At 34.9% G+C, this 23,180-nt stretch overlaps 5 protein-coding genes and 1 non-coding gene across 10 annotated transcripts; 3 read left to right on the plus strand and 3 right to left on the minus strand.

Moving 5' to 3' along the window:
• Positions 1 to 1,568: 1,568 nt before the first annotated feature.
• Positions 1,569 to 4,149, minus strand: LOC103830133 (vesicle-associated protein 1-2). The gene is made up of 8 exons (XM_009105850.3): positions 3,937 to 4,149; positions 3,749 to 3,819; positions 3,592 to 3,673; positions 3,384 to 3,499; positions 3,132 to 3,290; positions 2,963 to 3,013; positions 2,414 to 2,491; positions 1,569 to 1,979 (listed from the first exon to the last, which is right to left on the minus strand). Exons 1-8 carry the CDS (start codon positions 3,983 to 3,985, stop codon positions 1,863 to 1,865), a joined length of 723 nt encoding a protein of 240 aa, XP_009104098.1. The 5' UTR covers positions 3,986 to 4,149; the 3' UTR covers positions 1,569 to 1,862.
• A 2,038-nt stretch (positions 4,150 to 6,187) lies between these two features.
• On the plus strand, positions 6,188 to 8,912 carry LOC103830134. 3 transcript variants are annotated; one of them, XM_009105851.3, is made up of 2 exons: positions 6,188 to 6,559; positions 7,306 to 8,912. In XM_009105851.3, the coding sequence occupies exon 2, from the start codon at positions 7,381 to 7,383 to the stop codon at positions 8,692 to 8,694; it is 1,314 nt and encodes a 437-aa protein (XP_009104099.1). In that variant the 5' UTR covers positions 6,188 to 6,559; positions 7,306 to 7,380; the 3' UTR covers positions 8,695 to 8,912. The 3 variants fall into 3 exon arrangements, with proteins under 3 accessions (XP_009104099.1, XP_009104100.1, XP_033131118.1); XM_009105852.2 differs by lacking the exon at positions 6,188 to 6,559 and adding an exon at positions 6,654 to 6,678; XM_033275227.1 differs by lacking the exon at positions 6,188 to 6,559 and adding an exon at positions 6,687 to 6,847.
• Positions 8,913 to 9,182: 270 nt separating this feature from the next.
• Positions 9,183 to 9,264, plus strand: TRNAS-GCU. The gene has a single exon. It is a non-coding gene; the product is annotated as a tRNA-Ser (tRNA).
• Positions 9,265 to 10,746: 1,482 nt separating this feature from the next.
• LOC103830135 (E3 ubiquitin-protein ligase SINAT2) lies at positions 10,747 to 13,656 on the plus strand. 2 transcript variants are annotated; one of them, XM_033275233.1, is made up of 4 exons: positions 10,747 to 10,898; positions 12,157 to 12,461; positions 12,532 to 12,918; positions 12,993 to 13,656. In XM_033275233.1, the coding sequence occupies exons 2-4, from the start codon at positions 12,243 to 12,245 to the stop codon at positions 13,311 to 13,313; spliced, it is 927 nt and encodes a 308-aa protein (XP_033131124.1). In that variant the 5' UTR covers positions 10,747 to 10,898; positions 12,157 to 12,242; the 3' UTR covers positions 13,314 to 13,656. The 2 variants fall into 2 exon arrangements, with proteins under 2 accessions (XP_033131124.1, XP_009104101.2); XM_009105853.3 differs by having other exon boundaries at positions 10,764 to 11,011.
• Positions 13,657 to 14,978: 1,322 nt separating this feature from the next.
• On the minus strand, positions 14,979 to 17,159 carry LOC103830136 (putative metal tolerance protein C3). 2 transcript variants are annotated; one of them, XM_009105854.2, is made up of 8 exons: positions 17,080 to 17,159; positions 16,785 to 16,985; positions 16,486 to 16,676; positions 16,205 to 16,403; positions 15,944 to 16,122; positions 15,717 to 15,867; positions 15,455 to 15,591; positions 14,979 to 15,300 (listed from the first exon to the last, which is right to left on the minus strand). In XM_009105854.2, the coding sequence occupies exons 2-8, from the start codon at positions 16,981 to 16,983 to the stop codon at positions 15,124 to 15,126; spliced, it is 1,233 nt and encodes a 410-aa protein (XP_009104102.1). In that variant the 5' UTR covers positions 16,984 to 16,985; positions 17,080 to 17,159; the 3' UTR covers positions 14,979 to 15,123. The 2 variants fall into 2 exon arrangements, with proteins under 2 accessions (XP_009104102.1, XP_033131119.1); XM_033275228.1 differs by having other exon boundaries at positions 16,785 to 17,084.
• Positions 15,009 to 22,700, minus strand: LOC103830137 (zinc finger protein GIS-like). Its single transcript, XM_033275236.1, has 2 exons — positions 19,765 to 22,700; positions 15,009 to 19,102 (listed from the first exon to the last, which is right to left on the minus strand). The coding sequence occupies exon 1, from the start codon at positions 22,670 to 22,672 to the stop codon at positions 21,923 to 21,925; it is 750 nt and encodes a 249-aa protein (XP_033131127.1). The 5' UTR covers positions 22,673 to 22,700; the 3' UTR covers positions 15,009 to 19,102; positions 19,765 to 21,922.
• Between the last annotated feature and the right edge of the window lie 480 nt (positions 22,701 to 23,180).

Genomic DNA, 23,180 nt, shown 5'->3' on the forward strand with positions numbered 1-23,180 from the left:
TTTTCAAATTTTCTTTTTATAATTTAAAAATACTTTTTGAAACTGTTTTTAAAATTTTTATTTTTTATTTTAGTATTTATTTTTTATAAAATTTTAAATCCTAATTCCAAAACTCCACCTCTTAACTCTAAACCCTAAGGTTTGGATTAATTAACCCAAGGGGTATAAGTGTATATTTACCTCTTTAATGAAACCTATTTTTGAGACTTTGAGCCTTGAGTGCTACTTTGGGAACAAAAACTTGCTTTGGTGTTATCCTAGTTTTTTTCTCGTTATTTATTCTTTAAAAAAAAAAATCTTTAACACTGTTTTGTGGTTCTTTAAAATAAATTAAGCTACATTTTCTGTTTTTTTTTTTCACTCGACTTGAAGTCTCTGCTTGGGAATAAAGCATTCGATCGCTATCAACCCCACATAATATTAGCTTTCTTTTCCCAAGACCTCTTTTTAGTGCTGTCAAAAAAAAAAAGACCTCTTTTTAGTTTTTTCTTTTGTAGACCTCTTTCTGGTTTCTATCCATTTTATTGCAAATGGGACAATTACTAACTAAAAACTGAAACACAAAACGAAAAAGAAAATCAAACTTGTTTGTTTTTGCAAAAGCCAGTTATTGCATGCGTACAAATAAAATAAAAACGTGTGTGCAATTGGGCTGATCAGCGTCAATGGAGTGGTGGTAGACCTATCACCATCAAAATAATTGCAATTCGGCGTCAATTATGTAATCATTTCAGGGTAATAGTATATAATAAGGTCAAACTCTTAGTAATAGATTATTATCAAATATTTCTTAATGTAAACAAAAGGAGTCTTTATAATTTATCTAGAATAGTTATCATATTAATATATGGAGTACTAACTTCGAACGAATACCAAATTATACATATATACAAGCCACACCCACAGCCCTTTTGTGGCAACTCCAAATGTCAAACATAAACCAAACGCAAACCGGTGATTACATCGAACCAAGAAGCAACGTACAGGTCTTAGTCAAATAATGACCGAGGCTTCGTTTCCTGCATCTCTCAAATTGGCAACACTGAACACCGCACCATTTCATTCTCACAGCAACATTGCGGGGGAGAACTTGCATGTATTAAGCGCACGAACAGCTAAACCACAACGATGCTTAACCAAGAAACAAGGTAGATAACCACAGTAAAACAAGCCTTACATTGTACTACTCAGCTGAGATAAAAAACGCAGGTTTCTTCTGCGTACTAACAATGCCATTGCAGAGACAAATGCTGCGCATAATCACCGATATATCAACATTACCAAAAGTACCTAAGAAGATGTTGCGTAAAATCGGTCTTAAAAGAGAAGTCAAAAAGGATTAACAAGAAAAGCTTCGACATTTGTATGTCCTAACGGAACTCGCAATGTAAGTCGGGGCACAAGGGCACATATAACCGAGCGCACACAATCTCTGAATCACATACTAGGTAGACGTACGAGGTAGAAACAGCATTAGAGGTTGGGTTAAACCTTCCAACTCAGCTAGAGTCTTGTTCGATGGAAATTTTTTTTTTTTTTGTATTAAACGCAAACAAAGACGAGAAGAGTTAGCGGAGGGGATAACACACTGAAAAAATGTCTTTTGGATTCCAAAGGGATGAAAATTCTAAGTCTGGTGGTAAACTGTAATTAACAATTCTCTAACGCAACTAAGTTCAAGATTCAATCAAAGGACGACGACAAGACAAGAGAGAAGACTGAATGTCCTTCCGACACAATTTGATTTTTCTTTCCATGTATTTTTGGTTTGTCCGAGCTACTTTTGAGACTTTGTGGGGGTGGGTTGTGGAACACTGTTTTCTTTCTTTCTTTCTTTCTTTCTTTCTTTCAATTCAACGTGATCATGTCCTCGTCATGATGTATCCCAAGATTAGACCGATTAATCCCACCAGCAGAACGTACATGAACGGAATTCCACCACCACTCTGACTCCTCTTGCTTTCACGCTTCAACTGCTCCTGCAAAATTATACATATATGTCTTTCTTATCAGAGAAGTTAACACACGTTGAACAAACAAAGCTTGTCTGACATATATAGAGATGACTGGGTATTGCAAAAGTGAAGAAACTTTAAACCAAACTTGATACTCATTTCTTCAATTCGTAGAGATATCCTAGGAGCAATTCTAAAGCGATTTCATATCTTAAATGATGGAATAAGAAGTAAAAGGAGGCAACAGACAAATACACAAAACTGGTCGGATGAAAGCTATACAAGGATTAAGTGAAGGCCAACGCAAGTGATGATAAGCTATAGATTCTTACTACTAAAATGCACAAAAAAAAAACAGCTGCTTCTCTAAAACCAGTGAAACTAGCTATGAAACTGCTCGTAAAGATTGCGGGGATTAATAGTTAAGAAAATACAAGGATCAGGTGAAAGTTCCTTACCAATTCTTGTTGAAGTTTCTTGTTTAGTTGAAGCGCAGACTTCTTTTCCTCGGTGAGCCTTGTGATGAGAGCTCTCGCCTGTTATCACACAAGGCAATAGACGTCAAATCTTGCATGTAACAGAAATGATCATATCACCTAACTCCAACGGTCCGTATTTGCCAATTAGTCTCTAGTAAGTTCGTTGCAGATTCATAAACTGAATGGTAAAAAGCTAAAACTACAGCAGAAGAAACCATATTCCTCTAGACCGCAGCTAAAACATTGGTCAAAACTACAAACAAGGTAAAGATTCTTTACCGTGATAAAGAGAACGACTATGGTTCTTGGTCTAATAAGTTAAAGAAATAAAGTGTACAACACGCGAACCATTAAAGAAAAAACATCCCTAAAAAGACCTGATAGAAAAGATAATTCCGTAATTTAGATGTTAAATCAATATAGGTCACGTAATAGTATAATACTCATACACTCGTTCTGATGCAAAGGCAGCCCAGCTTCATGAAAGCAGTATTATACAAAAAGAAAAAGAAAGTTTATAAAAAATACCTCAGATGAGTTTTCCTGAGGTTCAAGCCTGTCCACTCTAAATCTTGGAGCCTAAATGCAAACAAGAAAATCAACACGATTACCAAAGGAAACGCCTACCGTACAACCCCCATTTCCACTTGAAGGTTCTATCTTCTAGGCTATTCAATCAGAGCAGGTCTACACTTACAGTAGTAAAATCAGAAACGTTCGCACTGTCTGAGACAGAAGCTCTCGGTGAAGAGCCCTCTTCGGATCCTTCACGAACCGGTGATGGTGGCTGTGGTGGATCAACATAGACAACTCTCAATTTAGTCTCCTCAACTCGATGCCCTGCCTCTTTGCTAAACTGCAACGTTCATCACAAAACAAAACATTGTGTTAACTTAGCAAGACATAGAATGCTCAGAAATGATAAGAACCGATGTTTAAATCCCTATACCATCTCAGGAGTAACATCCTTGGCAGTGGCACCAGGACTAGCCACAACACACTGAAGCAAGAACTTGTCCTTGCACTGCATATCAGCAGGAGCTTCCTTTTGCGCTTGCATGGTCACTAGTTTCCAAAGACAACAACCAAATCAAACTCATAATCTCAAAATAAGGTGAGTTCTTCATCTCGTAGCAACAGAGAAAACGATATCTAACCTAGAACTTCGGAAGAGGATCTCGGAAGAACAACACCAGTGTTAGGCCTCACACAATACTTCTTCGGATTCGTCGTTTTAACCTAACAATTAACCATCGGAAACCCTAAGAAACACGGAATCTCTGAGAGAATATTCGGATTGTGATTGTATTATACCTTGAAGGCGACATAATCGTCCGTCTTGTTAGCCAAATAGAGAGACGAAGAGATCTGCTTCTTCAATTCAACTGCACGGAAGATCACAAATCATTCGATCAAACACATGAGAGTAATCGGAAGAAGGCAGATCTATAAGATGGAGGACATGCGAAGATCGTTGAGAGAAATTGGATAAGTGAGCTCACAAGGGAATTGAAGGTCGATAGGATCGATGTCGAGAAGCTCGTTACTCATCCTGATAAGATCTGCGACGGAATTTGGTTTTCCGGTGAAGTTAGAGCGGTGCTCGTCGTTATCGATCGAGGACAGAGATTCACGAAAGAGAGAGTTTTGGCGTCTGTTTTGAAGACTGGAGACGATATATGCCCTTTCTTAGTCTCAAGGTGCGTTGCTATCTAGGGGGTATAATTGTCATTTTGGAGCAATGACCAAACTCGTTTAAAAAAAAAAAAGTTTGACCAGCGAAAACGAGGTGGGAAACCACGAGGTCCACGACCTTCTCTAGTCTCTTTTTCGCTACCTAATTACTAAACATGGTGTGTATTTTTCTTGATAATTATCTAATTAGTAATTACTAAACATGGTGTATTTTTTCTTTGATAATTCATAAAATATTACTTTCGGACAGGGAAATTAAGATGTGCCTAGTGTGTATTACATACTACCGTCTACAAACGTATTGCAACCAGGGGCGAAGCCAGAATTATATATGCCTATGGGAGTGTCGAACTCGCAACATCATAGATGCACAAGAGCACAAAATGATAACTGTAGTAAACATCGTTTCTCAAAAGTGATCATAAAAATGATAACTGTAGTAAACATCCTTTATATACTAAAGCACAAGTCACTTGACTAATCAGATTTTGACATGTGGCAAATTTAATAAATAATTAACATTAAACAAAATTCTTTTTTTCAAAAAATATTTTCGATCTGTTTTAAAAAAAAAAATACAAATAACTACATTCCTAAATTTTCTCTCATTATCATACCACGTTCAATGAGATGTTCACAATTTAAACTGTTTTTTTTGTTGAAGTATTTAAACTGCATTTTATCTCTTCTACATTCCGATCTTTCTTCTTCTCCCATGCTTCATATTTTTTTCTCTTTGTTCAGAACTTCTATTGATGCAAAAAGACTTCATACAAGTGATAATCTTTTAATTATTTATTTCTGGTCGAATACGGCATGTGAGTGTATCATGTTTTGAAGCCCGGACAACAACCAAGGTAACATTGATATTTACATAAATATTCTCTCTATGGCTTATCTTTAGGAAACTACTTACCTTGCTTTTCCATCCACCAAAACAGAAACATAGAAGGATGAAGATATATAAAAAGACTAAGCTTTAACAAGAACGAAGCATTATCTAGCTAACAAAACAAAATGAAATAGTTTCTCTGCACAAACGTAGTGAACAAATGTTCAAAATGAAAAAAAACAAACGTGGTGAACAATATATAATCTGAAAACAGGTGTATCCTTATTTCTTTTCTGATTGATTACTTCTTTTATGTTAGTTTTAAATTTTTTATTTATTTTGTTTTGTAGGCTTGGAGAAATTTTATCGTGTGGCTAACAAATAATAATGTGATGCTGTTTTCAAAGATGTGGATAGAAAAAAAAAACTTAACACTCTACTGCAGAAAAAGGTATCAACAACTATGATAATACAAATTGGATGGTGATACAAATGATGTGATGCTGCTTTCAAAGACAAATAAACTAACACCGTAATGATGAAAAACAACTATAATGATACAAATTGTGTATTTGCAAATTTGTTTTTTTTTTCTTTTTTATTTGTTTGTTATGGTTTGGCAATTTCACAAATCTGTTTTTTTTTTATAATAAAAGAGCATATTCCACTATCTTAAGAACTTTTTCGTAAGTTATCTGAAATTGACTATTTTACATACATGTTTATTATTGTTTTATTATATTAACCCTAGAATATTATAGAAATGACTTATTAGAATATAGATAAAACTGAATAGATCAATTATGCTAATTTAAATGTAAGAATATATATTGACAAAAAAGAAAATAGTCTAAAACTGATAATTTAAATGCAAACAAAATTGACCCGTGCTTAGCACGAGACAGTAATACTAGTAAAATATAAGTGAAAACGTTAGTTTAGAGACATTGCAAGATCTTACTTTGTGAACCTGATAATTTAACAGAGTTGGTGGCCTTGTGAACTAAGCTGAGCCGAAAGAATTGTCAATTATTATTTTTTACAAAAACCCACTTTAGATTAAAACATAAAAGTTAGCAGCAGCATCTAAACAAGGGTTTTCACACCAGAAAAATGAAGGACACCTAATGAGATTTGGTATATACTACATTTATAGAAATCAATTCAGTATCTTTCGATTTTCGTCCTCTTCTAGTTATAAATTATAGTAATTATTACTTTTCAAAGATTTATGTAGAGAAGAGGTGTACATAATAGCTCGTCTTACAAATGATTCTCAAAATTCCCTAGCCGTCCGATCACAAGAGAACGTGATCATCGCGTGGGAACTTATAGACCGGTCTTTTGCCTAAACCGGAGCGTACCAGATTCCTCTCCTCTTTGTCTCTTTCTTTCTTTCTTTCTCTCTCTCCGCTTCGAGGTTTCGGTTTCGTTCGTAATCGAAAGGTGAAAAAGGGAGAGTTTCCATGGCGCCATCAGCTGAAGCTTTGAGCTTGGCCTTCTAGCTGATTGATCAACCATGGTCTCATAATTTTCACCGAATTAATCAAGCTCCAGGGCGTTGATTGTTCTCTCTCCCAGCTCCAGATTTTGCTAGGGTAAGCTTTTGTATCGGTTTCGGGTTTTTCTGAGCTGATTGTTGCTGGATCGAGAATTGAGAGCTTGGGGTTTCTTCAATCTGGGTTCTTTTGTTGTTAGAAGGTTGCTGATTTCTCAGGTGAGGATTTGAGAATTAGGGTTTTCAGATTAGGGGTTGGCTTAGTAATGGAATAATGTCTGGGCTCTTGTCATCTCTACCTGTAATTAGCAACTTGTTTATACAGTGACTCTGTTATCATTTTGAATCTGAGAATACAAACTCCTCGCGCCTGTTAATTGCTTTCACGGTACATATCTCTTCATCTGATTCTGTGGTTGTTTGGATTTTGAATTGAGGATTGAATCAGCTCTTCCTCTCTTGTAAAAGCTCGAAACTTTTGCTACACCTTTACTCCTATATTTGTTAATTCGCTTGGCCTTAGCTTTCAAAAGTCTAGACTTTGTGTTCTTCTTCAGATCTTTACTTCTATATTTGCTAATTCACTTGGCCTTAGCTTTTCTGATGCACGACCTCTTAGCTTCCAAATGTCTGGACTTTGTGTTCTTGTTCCTGAACGTTGTGTTTGCTTATTTACTTCAAATTTGGTGTTTCTTGTACGTCTTGTTTAGATTGATAACTATGTTGCCTGAAAAGAAAGCTAGATTGATTGTTCTATGAGATGTTGCTTTCTTTGTTCACCCTTATCTAAGCAACTTGTGAACCGGATAAGCTTAATATTGGTTCATTTGTTTCTCTTCCATGCAGAGTAATAAAGATCCCACGGAGTAGTCTTTGTTTTACCACAAGTGAAAGGAAGAGCCTTTTTGTTTTTTTTTATTGATGGGTGAGGAGTTAGCTGACACAATGAACCTAGATTTGAATCTAGGGCCTGATCCTGAGTCAGATCTCCAGCCGACCCTAAACGAAACTGTCAATCTGGCTGATTGGACTAATGACCCTTCTCAGAGATCCTCGGAAGCTGTGACGAGGATCAGAACTCGGCATAGGACGCGGTTCAGACAACTTAATCTCCCCATACCAATTCTATCCGAAACCCATATGTCTATAGAACTGAACCAGTTGATGGGAAGTCCTGTAACTGGAGCTGCTTTGCAGACTGGCGAGGGTAGTGAAAGAGGCAATGAGGATCTGAAAATGTGTGAGAACGGAGATGGAGCCATTGGAGACGGCGTGTCAGAGAAGAAAGCGGATGTTGAGAAAAGCAGTGGCAGCGATGGTAACTTCTTCGATTGTAATATATGTTTGGATTTGTCAAAGGAGCCGGTTCTCACCTGTTGTGGCCATCTTTACTGTTGGCCTTGTCTGTTCCAATGGTTACAAATCTCGGAAGCAAAGGAGTGTCCGGTCTGCAAAGGAGAGGTGACTCCCAAGACAGTGACACCGATATATGGTCGAGGCAACCATAAAAGAGAAGTTGAAGAGAGTTTAGATACCAAGATCCCTATGAGACCCCATGCAAGACGCATCGAGAGTTTGAGGAATACAATTCAAAGGTCGCCTTTTACAATACCAATGGAAGAGATGATTAGACGTATACAGAATAGGTTCGAGAGGGATTCAACCCCTGTGCCTGATTTTAGTAACCGCGAGGCCTCAGAAAGAGGGAATGATCGAGCCAACTCGATCCTTAACCGGCTGATGACTTCAAGGGGAGTTAGATCAGAGCAGAACCAGGCTAGTGCTGCAGCAGCCGCCATTGCTGCAGCATCAGAGGATATTAATCTAAACCCGGACATTGCTACTCCTGATCTTGAAGGAGAGACCACCACAAGGTTCCATCCTATGTTGATCAGGAGACAGTTACAGTCCCACAGAGTCGCAAGGATCTCGAACTTCACATCTGCATTGAGTTCCGCTGAGCGGCTTGTGGACGCATATTTTAGAACTCATACATTGGGGAGGAGCCACCAAGAGCTAAACCATCATTCTCCTGTTGTGGTTGATGATAGAGACTCATTCTCGAGCATTGCAGCTGTGATAAACTCTGAGAGTCAAGTGGATACTGCAGTTGAGATTGATTCCATGGTCACTCTTTCAACATCTTCTTCGAGGAGAAGGAATGAGAATGGGTCGAGGGTTTCTGATGTAGACAGTGCAGATTCTCGCCCGCCTAGGAGAAGGAGATTTACTTAAAACAAAAGCTTTTCAATCCGTGGAAGATGATGATGATGAGGAAGAAGAAGAAGAAGATTGTAACTGTATTTTTATTTTCTTGCTTGTTGGTTTGTTGTATTTTTATTTGTAATTTCGCAATAGGGATGGTATTTTTCAATAAAAGTTTTCTTTATCTTTTCAGGAGTTCTATTCTGTTTGAACCTGGATATTCTCAGTCCATTGAAATGTGTTTCTTATGACTCGATTATACATGCTCAAAATGCCAACATTTTGAGTGTTTTTAATACTTTAACCTCAAGATACTAGTCAAATCTATGATACTAAAATCATAGTTACAAAATTACAAAAATATTTGAATAAAGTTGACAAGAAAGATGTATAATAAATCAATAACCTCAGAGCAAAACATGTGGTTATATAATTTTACTTATTGTGGTAGTCTTTGGTCAACAAGTAGTTCATGTGGTTATATAGATTTACTTATTATGGTAGTCTTTGGTCAACAAGTCGCTTTGGCCGAGTGGTTAAGGCGTGTGCCTGCTAAGTACATGGGGTTTCCCCGCGAGAGTTCGAATCTCTCAGGCGACGTTATTTTTATAATTAATTTTTAAAATGTTGCTTTTCCTTCACGTCCGTAACTCCTAACTTTTTGTCCTCGAACAAACATCCAAAATACTATGAGCAGTGTACATGTCACATGCGCGCAGCAACATCCGACACTTCAATTGTTCTTTTGAATTATCTGATTTTATATATTTTCCTGTCGATTGTTTCAGTTCTGGTTAGAACCGAAACCTTATTTTAAATGTACGATATTCCATCTCTTGGTAATTTAAAAGATGATGTAATTAAATAAAATGATGTATGCAGGAAACGAGTGTCGCCTCTTTATTCGATGCACGAATTGGAGCCAATAAGATAGTAGTTAAGTTTAAAAATGGTTATTACTCTTTTCGTAATTGGTCATTACTTCTCGTTATTTCCTCGATAGAAGTTGACTTTTGTAGACTCCCGTTTCAAAGTCTTTTACCTGCTTTTTTTTGTGTGTGCACTTTACCTGCTATTTTACTGCTTCTTTTGTTTTTACTCACAAGTCACAATTCATATGGCACACACTAGTCCTGCGCATTCTGGTTTTCAAGTCGGTTCGGGCCGGTTTTTTCGGATCGTAAATATTTAGATCTAATAAATACTTAGAAATTTTCGGTACGGGTTCGGGTCGATTCTTCTCGGATCCGGATCAGTTCGGGCCGATAATTAAAATATCCAGAAAATACCCATAATTTTTCGGGTCCATATCGGGTCCGAATCGGGTTCAGGTATTTAGCATCTAAAAAATACATGATATACCCAATTTCATCAACTTTAGTTTAATATTTATCATATATATCTAAAATTTTACAAAACAACTTAAATAAAACTATTAATAATTAAAATAAAACATTTTAAAACTTTAAATTTTATATTTTAAAGCTTTATATTACTTAAAAATGTTAATAAAATAATAACAAATGTTGTTCACAAAAGATATTTCAACTAAATCATAAAATAATATATATAAAATAGAACACAAAAACATCATATACATGTTCTTAAGTTGGGTACAAATCGGTTCTTATCAGGTCGGATCTATTCGGGTCGGTTCTTTTCGGATCCGGATCTATTCGGATCGGTTTTTTTTTGGTTCCGTTCTTTCGGGTAAAAAAAATTTAGACCCAAAAGGTACTTGTAAATTTTCGATCCGGTTCCAGGTCGAATATTTTTGGATAGGTTTCGGTTCAGGTCTTCGGGTCCAGGTTAAAATACCCAGGTCTAGCACACACGTATAAGTGAATGTAATAAAAATTTAAAATATTTGTTCTTTTCTTTTGTGTTGTTAAGAAACTGAAAACATGAAAGAGATGGAATATAGAAAATAAGAAACTGAGCGTTGAAATTTGTAACCGAAAAATAAATAAATCAAATTAGTAATAATAATTATGAATATAGTCTGTCAAAAAAGTATGAATATAGTACAAAATCATTAAATATAAATAATGTAATTAAGGGATGATCAATGTATTTCTAAAAAAAAAAAAGAAACACCACCTTCGTGAATTGTGATTCGGTGTTTTAAAAAGTGGAATAAAGCCAAAAAGACAAGAGAACACCATTAATAGCTTTCAAGAAGACATGACACATCCCTCTTCCTCCGCCTCCTCCCGTCCCTTTTCATTTTCTGGGTAATTCTCAAAATATTTCGTTTCCTTCAAAAATCCATCAATTTCTTGTCTTAGATTTGAATCTGAATCAGACAAAACACCAATAAACACAAAGTCTAGAGTTTTGTTTCCAGGTAACAAACTTTTTCTTCTCCTCTTTTTTTTTTTTTTGAATTTTGGGTTTGTATTTTTTTTTTGAAATTAGGGATAAAAATCGAGAATCACCTAATTTCGAAATTGGGTTTACGGGCAGGATTCACGGGTCGATGGTTTATGTTGATATATTGCATCGTGTGTGGGGGAAAATATATATATCTCGAAATGTAAAAAGATCGAATTTTTGGGAATACCATTTCTCTATTTTTGTTGTTGTCTTTGAATTGGGGGCAAAGATAATGTTGAGATTTATGATATTGAGGTTTGCATTTTTGAACATCCTTCTCTTCTCTATAGACTTCTGCTTAAACCTGGTTTGAATCAAAGACATTTCTTTTTGTTAATTGCGAAAATTGAAACCTTGCTTGCACGTTCTTTGTTAGCTGCCGTAGGTTAGATTTGGCAGTTCTTGTTCTAGTTAGATCCATTCTTATTATGTTTCTCTGTCCGGTTGGATTGAAAAGAATGTTCTGCAAAGAGAAAATGTTTTTTGTTTTGTTTTCTCAACTGATGTTTGATGGTTCTGCAATTGATTACTGTTAACAGTTGAAGTCATTTGAATGTTGCAATGGTCTAGCTTTTAGCATTGTTGATAGCTTGAAACCTATTCTTTTAGTATCTATCTAAAAGTGCATTTAATGTTTTGGTCCAATTATTTGTTTTCTTTTGAATTGTTTTTTTTGTTCCTCAAACTTGATTAAGTGAACTAAGTATCTGCTCTTTAGTTTACTTTTTTTTTCTTGTTCTAGTTAGATCCATTATTATGTTGCTACTATTCAAAAGAGTGGTAAGTATTGATGTTTGATAGTTGTGCAATTGATTACTTTTAACATTTGACGTCATTGGAATTGTCTCTAGCTAGTTCTAGCATTGTTCATTGCTTGAGGTTTATTGCTTTGGGACCTATCTGAAAGTGCATTTAATGTTTTGCTCCAATTGTTTGTTTACTTTTGAACTTTGTTTTATTTTATTCTTTTGTTATATAAGAAGCTAACAGATCCAGAAACAAAGTAAAAAGACTTGATCAAGTGAACTAAGTATCTGCCCTTGATATGATTGCTAAGTTTGACATTGTGAATCATATAAGCTAACATTGGTCATGATACCTTCTTTCTTCCTGCAGGGTAACAAATAGATCTTAAAGGAGCAAATAATTTGACTACAACAAGGGCATTTTCACGTTTTTGAATTAAGGGAATTGGACTCACCATGGCTCCTGGAGGCAGTGCTTTGAAAGAAGTCCTTGAATCTACTTCAACAGGAATGGACTACGAAGTTAAAATGGCGAAAGCCGAAGTTAATAACAACAAACCTACAAAGTCAGGGAGCGCAGGAGTTGGAAAATATGGGATGCATTCAAACAATGGTGTCTACGAGCTTCTCGAATGTCCAGTGTGTACAAACCTAATGTACCCTCCAATTCATCAGGTTTGTCCCTCTTTCTCAAAGATTGGTAATTGCAAAATTCATTTTTATTAACGTTTGTTTGATTCTACAGTGTCCAAATGGCCACACATTATGCTCAAACTGCAAAGCGAGAGTGCAGAACACTTGCCCTACATGTCGCTACGAGCTTGGTAACATAAGATGCTTAGCTCTCGAGAAAGTTGCAGAGTCCCTGGAAGTTCCATGCCGGTACCAAAGTTTGGGGTGTCATGACATTTTCCCTTACTACAGCAAGCTTAAGCACGAGCAGCACTGCAGGTTTAGGCCTTACGCTTGCCCTTATGCTGGCTCTGAGTGTTCTGTTACTGGTGATATCCCCACGCTTGTTGTTCATCTGAAAGATGATCATAAAGTGGATATGCATGACGGTTGCACATTCAACCACCGTTATGTTAAATCAAATCCACATGAAGTTGAGAATGCTACATGGATGCTTACGGTAATAACATAAGTAGTTGTCTATCACTATTGATTCATGTTACGCTCTTTAAGTTACTTTAAATATGTTTCCAGGTGTTCAACTGTTTTGGGAGACAGTTCTGTTTACACTTTGAGGCGTTCCAGCTAGGGATGGCTCCAGTTTACATGGCGTTTCTTCGTTTCATGGGAGATGAAAACGAGGCAAAGAAGTTCAGTTACAGCTTGGAAGTGGGAGCTCATGGACGTAAACTAACATGGCAAGGGATCCCTAGAAGCATCCGTGACAGTCACAGGAAAGTCAGGGACAGTCAAGACGGTCTCATCATCCCTAGAAACCTCGCACTCTACTTCTCTGGAGGTGATAGGCAAGAACTCAAGTTGAGAGTGACCGGTAGAATCTGGAAAGAAGAGTAAGCCGAAACGAAGCAAACAAAGAATTGATGTACATAAGAAGCCTCATGGAGAGGTATAATGGATTCTTCTCCAATGGAGATGAAGATGAGATGATGGTGTGATATTCTTCTACGATGAATCAGTCTGAGAGAGCCATTGTTACTATTTTGTGGCTGCAAGATTCATATTATCTCTGTACTTTTTTGGTTTGTTTCTGTTGGGTTTTTGAGGTTTCAGACAAGGAATGTAGGGAAGTAAGACCTGATTATGGCAATGTACTTGTTGGAAAACCATGTCAGAAACAGTGTGGTGCATCTTTTTGTTGGTTTAAAATGGTGATTTTGATGCAAGAGCATCAATGGAACATTGTAGATTCTACATATATGCCAGTTTACGCAGAAAGTCGACATGAACTCAATATTGCTGAGATGCATTTTGATGATTTGAATTAAACAAGAATAAGCCAAACTTACAAATACATACTAAATAGGCTTCAGTGAATTTCAGGAGTTGAAGATTTCTTCACGGAGGTGAGAAATGTTATGCAGGAGACAACAAATATAAAAACATGAAAGAACGAAAGGATTTGTCAGTCTTTGATTAGTTCTTGATCTAAATCTACGAACATTTATCATCTGTCTATGTGTGGATCAAAGACGTTCTTGAAATCATATCCTATCTTGGACATCTTTATGTATCTTGCTATTTTTTTTTCTTTCAAAAACTGAAAAATTCTATAATAGAGATATATTTTTTTAATGCATTTATCTAAAATATCAATTTTTAAATATAGAATATAAGATAGACGAATGTTATTTTTTCTTCTTCTATATACAAAGAAAATTAAAATAAAAATGAGTTGAAATAATTTTACCTTTAAATATTACTATAAAAGCAAATATTAAAAATAAGTTGGAATATTCTTATTACTAGGAGTGTGTTATCATTGCGAAGCGCATACGTCTTCCTTAAATTTTCAGCGGTAAGAAAGAAATAAGACTTCAAGTAAATTTTACTATCCTCTTATAAATTTTTTTAAAAAGTTTTATTAAAAGATTTTTTTTCTATCACGTATCATTTAGTAATGACTTGGTAATCAACTGAGTTTATATCTCTACCAAGAACTGGATCACAGAGAAGTTTACCTTAATAGGTTCAAGATCGAAATGTACCCGCAATCAAAGAAAATTAACCTCACTTAAAATAAACATTTAGAAGTTGATGAGTAATGTATTTTCAAACTTTGTACATTTTTTTATCCATTACAAATGTTAGACATAAGCAAATAATATAAACCATCCTTTTGCGATATTTCTTTTAGTATTATATCCATACATGATGTTAGATTAATAAATAACCGAATAAATTTGAAAATGTTATAAGTATTATTCAGTTCTGAGATATTGATATTGCATCTAGTCTTCTTTTTCTCTAGACTAAGATTCGTTACTTTGATCAAAGGTGATTAGAGTATTGGCTTAACTGTCTATGGCACCCCAACATCTTTATTCTTGTTGGATCAAAGTCTCTCATATTGGAATCAAAGAAATGTGGTTCCAATTTCCAAATCACTTTCTTTTGTAAGTGTTTGGTCTTGATGACATATTATCATGTTAAGCCAACTAAATAAAATGTCAATTTATATATAATTTTTTTACAAGTTGAAAAAAACGTAAAATGTTAGTATCCAATGAACCAAAAGTTTATTAATGCAAAAACTCAACAATAAATAACTCAAAGTGCAATATATCAAGTTACAGATATCAGATAGTACTAAGACATAAAAAAACACATATATATAAATAAATATTTCTTATATAAATAAATATTATTACAAATCATTTGGAATTGTAGAGAAAACAGAGTGTTCAGGCTTGTGACGACTCTCGAAATCGAGATGAACAAAAGCTCTTTCCACTTCTGGAAGTTCTTCGAGTTTTATTTGCAATGATTCACCAATTGCATGAGCTTCCTTTAGTTGCAAATTTTCTGGGAGTTCTACATCCACCTGCATATAAAACAATACACAAAGTTAATTATGATTATTAACCAAATATTATTATGATGCAATGATGAACTCTGTTATGGTCAAGTGCAATCAGAAGGTGGTATCTAACTTATAAATATATATAATTACAACACTAAGCTATATATCAGCAAACCTCGACAAAGTAAAGAACACCAAATGTATAGGCGCGGATAGTATCAACACATTTAATATTATCTGCGCCTTGTCGCAACACTAAGTATGTCAACTTCTGTAAAACTTCTGGAGGAGCTGTCTGTCCGATCAATGAGACTAAATATATACAAGAAAAAGATAGTGAAAAACTCAAATGGTATTTATTAGATTAAAAAATACAACTAACAACATTGAATAAGAAATGTTACCTTTTTAGCAAAAAGGAAAGAATGAAATGTTACCTGCATTTTCCATAACGGTCCCAGACCAATTGATAATAGTGTAGATGGCTAAGAGAATAGCACCAGCAGGATCAATCCACCAATAGAAAGCATTCCCAAGAACGGCCGAGATTAGTCCAAGAACGTTTGTCACCACATCAAAGTGGTGATCCTATATCAAAACTCATCAATTAATCTACATGAAATAGTAAAACTACATGCACATGTATGTATATAACTATATGTACCTTTGCATATGCACGGACGATATGGTTTCTCGAACTTTTGCAGTAGATCCACAAAACAAGTTTAATAGCTGTTGCACTTAGCATGATTGAATATAACCAAACTAATTGGTCATCACTCATTTTTTCTGGAGGTTCATTTGCAATCAATTGTTCAGCTGCCACAAGCAGAACTTGAAACCCTACACAAATACATATAGTTAATTAATTTATATTACATTTTAATCAAATATATAGTTTTGATGTGAGTACAAATAAATATACCAAGAGTGGCCATAACCGCAGCGAAAATGATGATTCCAACAGGTTGCACCCTAAGTTTTCCAATGGGATATTTGTAAATATTTATGTTTTTCATTGATAAATGTGTGAACCAAAGTATTCCTCCTGCCATTAGATCAAGCAAAGAGTCGAGTGTTGATGCTGCAATTGCTATTGATCCACTCTTTAACGTAGCATATATCTACAAATTTTAAAACATTTGATGAACATATAGACATCGAATTAATATCACTCAAGTCAATGTATAAAATAAAGTCATATACCTTGAGAGCAAGTAAGAATATGTTAGCCCAGTTGGAGATTTGCATGGCCATCTCTTGTGCAGCTCTCTCAGCTCGATCTTCTTCTTCTCTTTTTTCACCGATTACATGGTCTTCAGATCGAGCTATGAAACTTTCTACTTCCTCAAAAGATTTTAGTGTTGCCAATTGTCGTTTGTAGTATTTCTTCTCGTCTTTTAAAGGTCAAAATATTGTTTTAGAGAGGAGTTTTCCTTATAATATTTGTGAGAATATTATCATCTAACTTATAAAGTAAAACACTTTGATGTGTATATAGTTACCTCTAGTAAGACCGACGACGTTGGAGAAATCAATGTGAAAAGGGTCTTCCGGATCGATTTTAGACCGAAGTTTTCGAGGCAAACCCGTGAAGAAATTCGATTTCATTGTAGAAACCGAACAGGTTAACTTCGGTTTGTAAACTTCAGCTTCGTGATCGTTTGACGAAAGCAATGGTGTTTCAGTAGAGTTGACTTCCATTTCTGAAAAAGTATTAATAAATCGATCGTCAAATAAAAGCATAGCATAAAGACATGAATAGTTAAGTGGTTGAACTTGAAGGTGAAAAAAGAAAACCTCTAAGAATGCAAAAAACAAGAACAGAAAGGTTATAGAGATGATTTGCAGTAGAAATGATTATGCTTGTAGATGATGAACAAAGAAGAGGACAGATGATGGTACACAAAGATTGGTTTTTAATTTTTATAGATAGAATATAAGAATTTCTATTGAATTTCGTTTGGATCAATTAATAAAATATGGTAATGGAATAAAGAAAATGTTGTTGATGATAGAGACAGACCCTGGTACTTGCCCCATGCCTAAGCATCAACAACGCTGGTCTGATCCACGCCACAATCAGGAGTTCTCGCTGACGATTTTGTCTTCTTGGTAAATTACACGTGCCAATTTATTATTGGCTAGGACACACGTGCAAGCTACATGGTTGTAATTGCAAAATACAGAATAAATTTAAGTTTCCAAATCCTAGATTATGCTCACATGTGTGTCTCAACAGAAATATAAATTAGAATCTTAGTAGTTAGATGCAAAAAAAACCCTGAAAACCTTTGAATCGATCAACCTGTGTATGGGGCCAGACAAGTGGGGATTTACAGGCCTGCATAGATTTCTATTGTTATTCTAGATTGTTGAACCGGATGAGAACCAGATTGTTATTTTCCGGTTAGTATTTGTGTATTTCCTAAGTAGGTAGACAGACACCAAATAAGAAAGCAGGATACCATAATTGGGCTTTCATGGGCCTTTGTGAGAATTCTATTTTTTAGCCGGCTAGTACGTCTTCAGACTTTTTATACGGTTCGACCGGTCCAATTGTTAAACTGGTTTAAAATTCATGAACCGTGCCTTTTAATTTAACCGTTCGGTTCGTTGGTCAACTTTAGGGATAATGCAAACCTGTATATATAATAGGCATCTAGTTTGTTGAAGGGTGTCCTTTGTATCGAGTTTCTTTTTTTTTGTAAACTAAAAGGGTTAAACCCGGATCTATTAAAGACACAGCCCCGGGTGGAACCCACGGATAAACTCTCTCCTGGGTATTCAAATGAGCCGAAAGCAATAGCTCATATCTGTGTATCGAGTTTCTTTGCTTCTCATCTCTTTCTTTTGATTATAGGTGTCCTTGGAACTGAACGGCAAGGGGAACTGTTTGAGATAAAAGATGATCATCTTAAACTCATCCACGTTTCTTGTGTAAGAAACATTTACAGTGAAAAAAAAAACATTTTACAATGGGTATTATCATTCTTTGATAATTATAAAACGTCGGGAAGCTTCAAATTTATGATTATCTGTCATGTTCTAGTAGATATTAAGGCTTCTGACTCCTACTATGTTACATAAAAGTCATAGGTGAAGTTACTCGCAACAAACTCACATTCCCCACCGTGTTCGTTAATTTTGTATCTCTGTCAGTGCTAATACACAGGGCCGGCTCAACATTCTTAGGGGTTCTAGGGCAAAAAAAAAAATTTTACCCTCTAAATTTTATATACATATAATGTTTAAAATATTTAAAATTTAATATATAATATTTTGTATATATTTGTAATGAAAATAAAAACTATATACATATCAAATAATTTTGGATCCTTTTTATTTTGATTTATTATATTTATAAATTTTTTATATATAAAAATATAGATTTATAAAAAAAATTGGGCCCCTTAATTATTATTATACGGGGGACACGGGCTTGGGCCCGGGGCGATCGCACCGCTTGTCCTCCCAACTGAGCCGGCCCTGCTAATACATATGCAATATCTTCCATTTGATAGCGGTGGCTTGATATTAGCTGCTACCGTTATATTTTTGTTTTCTCGTTTTCTGTAGACATCAGTAACTTTTCGGAAAGCACCTGAATTATATAACTTTCTCTGAATACTGACATGTGTTGGTTAGGCACTTCAAAAGCTTGTCCACTAACAATCACCTCACATTAAAACCTCCTCAAGTGCTTCACAGTAGGGGACTTTCGCTGTTGTATATAGTCATGACATCAAAGAGAAACACACCCTGTGCTTGAACTCAGAAAGTGTAGCTAAACTAAAGTCATGCATAATTGCCAAGTAAGAAACTATCGGGATGATTGGTTGAGTTTTATCTCTCTACTTCAACTTTATTTATTTTTAAATCACTAAATTTTACCAATCATGTTGTAGCTTTACTTTTAAAAATTAAAGCATACATCAAGTTTTTATTTAGTTTTACCAATCATGTTTTAGCTTTATTTTTAAAGCTACAACAAAAAAAATAAAGCAAAACTTTTTCTTATGTATTTTAGGCAAAAATGCTACATCATCTTTTTATAGGCTGTAGAATCTGTAAAATGAAAAAATATATCTATAATATCAAATAAATTATATAATCATAATAAAAACTTTTATAAATATTTTAATTTTTAATTTGAGTGTTTTTTAATTATTAAGATATTTAAATAATATAAATATTATTTACATATCACATTTTAAATTACAATAAATTTTGATAATTTATAAAAAAATATTAATATAAATTATTTTAATTCATATAGAATAATAATTTTATATATACAACACATATTTCATATATTTTATTTTAAAATATCTACAGCCTATAACTTACAGCTACAACAAATTTAACTACAGCAAAAGTCTCTGCAAAAAAGTCTACAATAACAACTTTACAGGTACAACCAATTTATCTAAAGCTAAACATCTACAACTAAATTTTTAAAACCACAGTCGAACCAATCATCACCTATATGTACCTGCTGGAGCATAACTGTGATACTAATATCCAGCTTGCAAATATTTCAAGATCTTGACCTCTCTTCTTCTAGTTGTTATTTGTAACTTGCATTATTTAGAACCAGGTCCATAAAACAAATATTTACTGTATCTAGTACTGTTTCTTTGCCTTCATGTTGTTTGATTGCCTACAGTATCTTACTGAGCCCAGGTTAAAAATAGTTATAGAACTACATGAGCCTTGGTAGCTAACTTGACCTGTGGGTTTTTCAGCTTTGGCTATTAAGGTTGCTAAATTATCCTACAGTCCGATATAACTTTCTTAGGAGTGATGCAATATCACCAAAAGAAGAGCATAGAAAGAAAAGATACAAAAGCATGGGGATGTTTAAATTTAGGACTCAAAGGGAAACAATCATCTCAATTATCCAACCACATGGTCTTGCTTTACACCTTTAACTTTACCCAAAACCATCAGTTAGTGCTCTGAGATTTGTACTGTTCGAACTATCATCCTCAGCTTTGCAACTTTTCTCATAGGGGTATGGGTCACTGTTCCTTAGATTCTACCAAGTTCTTTCCACATCTTACAAAAACAACTGAACACAAAAGTGGTCCCATAAGATTTCTACAATGTCTTTACTTGTGTACAGTTATCACATGCTTCCTTCTCAATTGGAGTAACTGGTAGGTCCACTTGTAGCTGCTACTGATGTTAACTCTTTTGACAGTATTCTCCTAGTAGGTAGTTTCCTAAAACTTCAACTCTCAACTAGTACTGTTTGTAGCTGAGGGACTGTTCCAGGAGGGCAGGTGTGTCTTTCCAATCTTTCTGTATCTTTTGTGTTGATACTACTATTGGTGACAACTGAAACATCCTTATTGCAAAAGTTATGTTCAAACTTGTCCATAAAAAAATGTTTTAAAAACCTGATCACTTCCTTTTTGATCTACAGGCTGAGGTTGCAGCATCTGGTCCCTTCCCTGTTATAAAACTGATGACTAAGTCTTTGGGTTCTTAGCGGAATATAAGAAACCGTCTCTTAATTTTTAACTAAAAAAGTTAAGAGAAGAACCCTCCAATAAACATGCTTTTACATAATAAAACTACATAGTTAATTAGGTATATAAGGTCATTGTCGTAGAAACCATTTTTTTGTCGTAGAAACCATTTTAGGTCATTGCCATTGTCTGATATCTTGTAGTGCATATACAGATATGCCTTAAATCAAAATATGTCCTTTTGAATGCAACAAGACGAACCCTTCAGGTTGGCATCTGTTAAGTGAATCACAAATTCACAACTTCTCGAGTTCCTTTTGTTTGCCAAAAAGAAGATTAAGAGAAGAAAAGCAAAACACAAAAGTAGAAAGCTTGAGGCATTTTTCTTTGCTTTAGCTTCTTGTTTATGTTTTTTTACTCGAAATTGCAAAGGTAAGAGAATAGTAACATAGTGTTTCAAAAAAAGAAGAGAATAGTAACATATATCAGGGACAGATGAGAAAGCTCTATCACAAACTATACATTTGTACATGTTTTGTGATGGACCACTTCACTCTCTTTGTCTCTCTCTACACTTTTGTCTTGTCCATTGTCTTCACGTACCCATACGCAATTAATCATCAGTTACCCATCTTGAGTGTTTTTTTTTTTTTTGTTAAAATCTTGAGTTTCCATTTTTTTTACTAGGGCATGGAGATGAGTCCATTGTACATAAAGAACTTTGTGTTCATTAACATTCTATGATCCTATTGTTGAAAGTTTATGTTTGCTGAGTGATATATTAGTTGAATATTTATTAGTATGACTGACCATTTCTCTGAATTTCACCCGAAACAATAATGTTTGATGCTGAAACTTCAAAGCCAATAATTGTTGTGGACACGTGAAACGATAATTTCTTCTCTCATTTACGCACGTTTGGAAAAACATATAATTGTTTTTTTATTTAATATTATCGATGAAGTTAAGAACATTATATTATCAACTCTTAGCCAGATTAATTACGTAAACATGAGATCTACACATCGTGCCTTTTCTCATTCACAAATCTAAACACCATGTTGTTTTTTATTTCCCTAAGTTACACGACAATCTTAAATCTTACTATAATGGAACTAGTTAAAAGATGAGTAAAAGGGACATTTAGTTTGTCTTCCTTCGTAACGTTAAAGATGAAGATCGAGACTCACATTATCTTTTAAACTGGGGCTCAAACCGTGCCCGTATGAGGACATGCGGTTCTGAGCTGAAGAGCCACCCACATGTAACGGTGGATGCGGTTGAGAACCGACCAAAAACGGTGAAGTCGAGTTATTATAAGAGTCATGATGACTAGTAAACCCTGCGTCTGTGTTATAACTGCCTTTAACACTGGACGACGAGGGCGGTACACGCCATAGTCCAAATGGACTCCCATTCGGTCGTGTGCCATACGAGGATGACGTGCCTAAAGTGTGTCCAGCACCATAGAACCTAGCGGCCGGTAATGACCCGCTGCTCCAGGATGGGTAGTGATGGTAACCGTAGAGGTTAGCGTCGGGATGATGAAAGTAAGAGGAAGCATTGCGTTTGGCGAGTTGGCGTTCTCGTTTGTGAGCGTTTTGGTGACCACCTAGGGCTTGTGAAGTAGGGAAGTTTCTAAAACAATAGTGACACTCGAATCTTCTGTTGTTGTTTATGCTATTGTCCTTACCGTCATCTTCGGTTTGGTCTTCTTCTTTTTCTTTATCTTTTTTGTTGTTGATCTCGGAGTGGTCTTCACCGAAGTAATCTCCGCCGGTGAAATATTTTCCGAATAGACGAATGGGTTTAGAGCTCTTATCTTTGGAGGGAGGACGACGGAAGAATGGAAGTTGAGAGAAAGATTCAACGTTCATGAAATCTTTTGTTTCTCTTTCTCCATCTAGTTCGTCCATAAAGAGAGCTAGAAGAGAGAGGGATGATGCGTGAATATTTAGTTGTGAGGCTGACTGTCCCAGAGAGTTTATATATATATATACATGAACTTGATATGGTGTTAACACACATATTACTTTATAAAAAGGATTTGATATAAGAATAGTTTGGTAATAAGTTGGATAAGAAATTAAGAATGGATTCGATCATGTAATTTTCATAATAGTAGTTACTTATGGTTAGAAACCATTATTATTTCTAAAATAAAAAAAAAGTATTAGTATTATAATTATTTATTTATGTTTTATTTTTTTTAAACTAGTTAATCATCTATTCGAATGACATGTGTTCTTTTAGTTTTCTACAATTTCTTAAAAACTCGTAATTAGAACACTTCCAATAATAGTATTAGGAGAAGTTCTTAGTATTTAAAGAAAAAAAAAAGAAATGAAATTAGAAAAAAAAATGAACTTAGTTATGAAATCTTAAGAAACTATGAGATAATAAAAGGACACATGTCATTCAAAT

The sequence above is a fragment of the Brassica rapa genome, chromosome A07 (assembly GCF_000309985.2).
Source record: "Brassica rapa cultivar Chiifu-401-42 chromosome A07, CAAS_Brap_v3.01, whole genome shotgun sequence".
NCBI lineage: Eukaryota > Viridiplantae > Streptophyta > Magnoliopsida > Brassicales > Brassicaceae > Brassica > Brassica rapa.

Bases quoted from the DNA above. Each gene is read 5' to 3' on its own strand.
- LOC103830133 (XM_009105850.3), bottom strand. From the start codon at position 3,985: ATGAGTAACGAGCTTCTCGACATCGATCCTATCGACCTTCAATTCCCT. The intron at 3,820-3,936 runs GTGAGCTCACTT...TCTTCCGTGCAG, and splicing joins TATCGACCTTCAATTCCCTT to TTGAATTGAAGAAGCAGATC. The intron at 3,014-3,131 runs GTAAGTGTAGAC...GTTTGCATTTAG, and splicing joins ACGTTTCTGATTTTACTACT to GCTCCAAGATTTAGAGTGGA.
- LOC103830134 (XM_009105851.3), top strand. From the start codon at position 7,381: ATGGGTGAGGAGTTAGCTGACACAATGAACCTAGATTTGAATCTAGGG.
- LOC103830135 (XM_033275233.1), top strand. From the start codon at position 12,243: ATGGCTCCTGGAGGCAGTGCTTTGAAAGAAGTCCTTGAATCTACTTCA. The intron at 12,462-12,531 runs GTTTGTCCCTCT...TTGATTCTACAG, and splicing joins TGTACCCTCCAATTCATCAG to TGTCCAAATGGCCACACATT. The intron at 12,919-12,992 runs GTAATAACATAA...ATATGTTTCCAG, and splicing joins ATGCTACATGGATGCTTACG to GTGTTCAACTGTTTTGGGAG.
- LOC103830136 (XM_033275228.1), bottom strand. From the start codon at position 17,025: ATGCTTTTATTTGACGATCGATTTATTAATACTTTTTCAGAAATGGAA. The intron at 16,677-16,784 runs GTAACTATATAC...GACCTTTAAAAG, and splicing joins CGTCGTCGGTCTTACTAGAG to ACGAGAAGAAATACTACAAA. The intron at 16,404-16,485 runs GTATATGACTTT...TAAAATTTGTAG, and splicing joins TATTCTTACTTGCTCTCAAG to ATATATGCTACGTTAAAGAG.
- LOC103830137 (XM_033275236.1), bottom strand. From the start codon at position 22,672: ATGGACGAACTAGATGGAGAAAGAGAAACAAAAGATTTCATGAACGTT.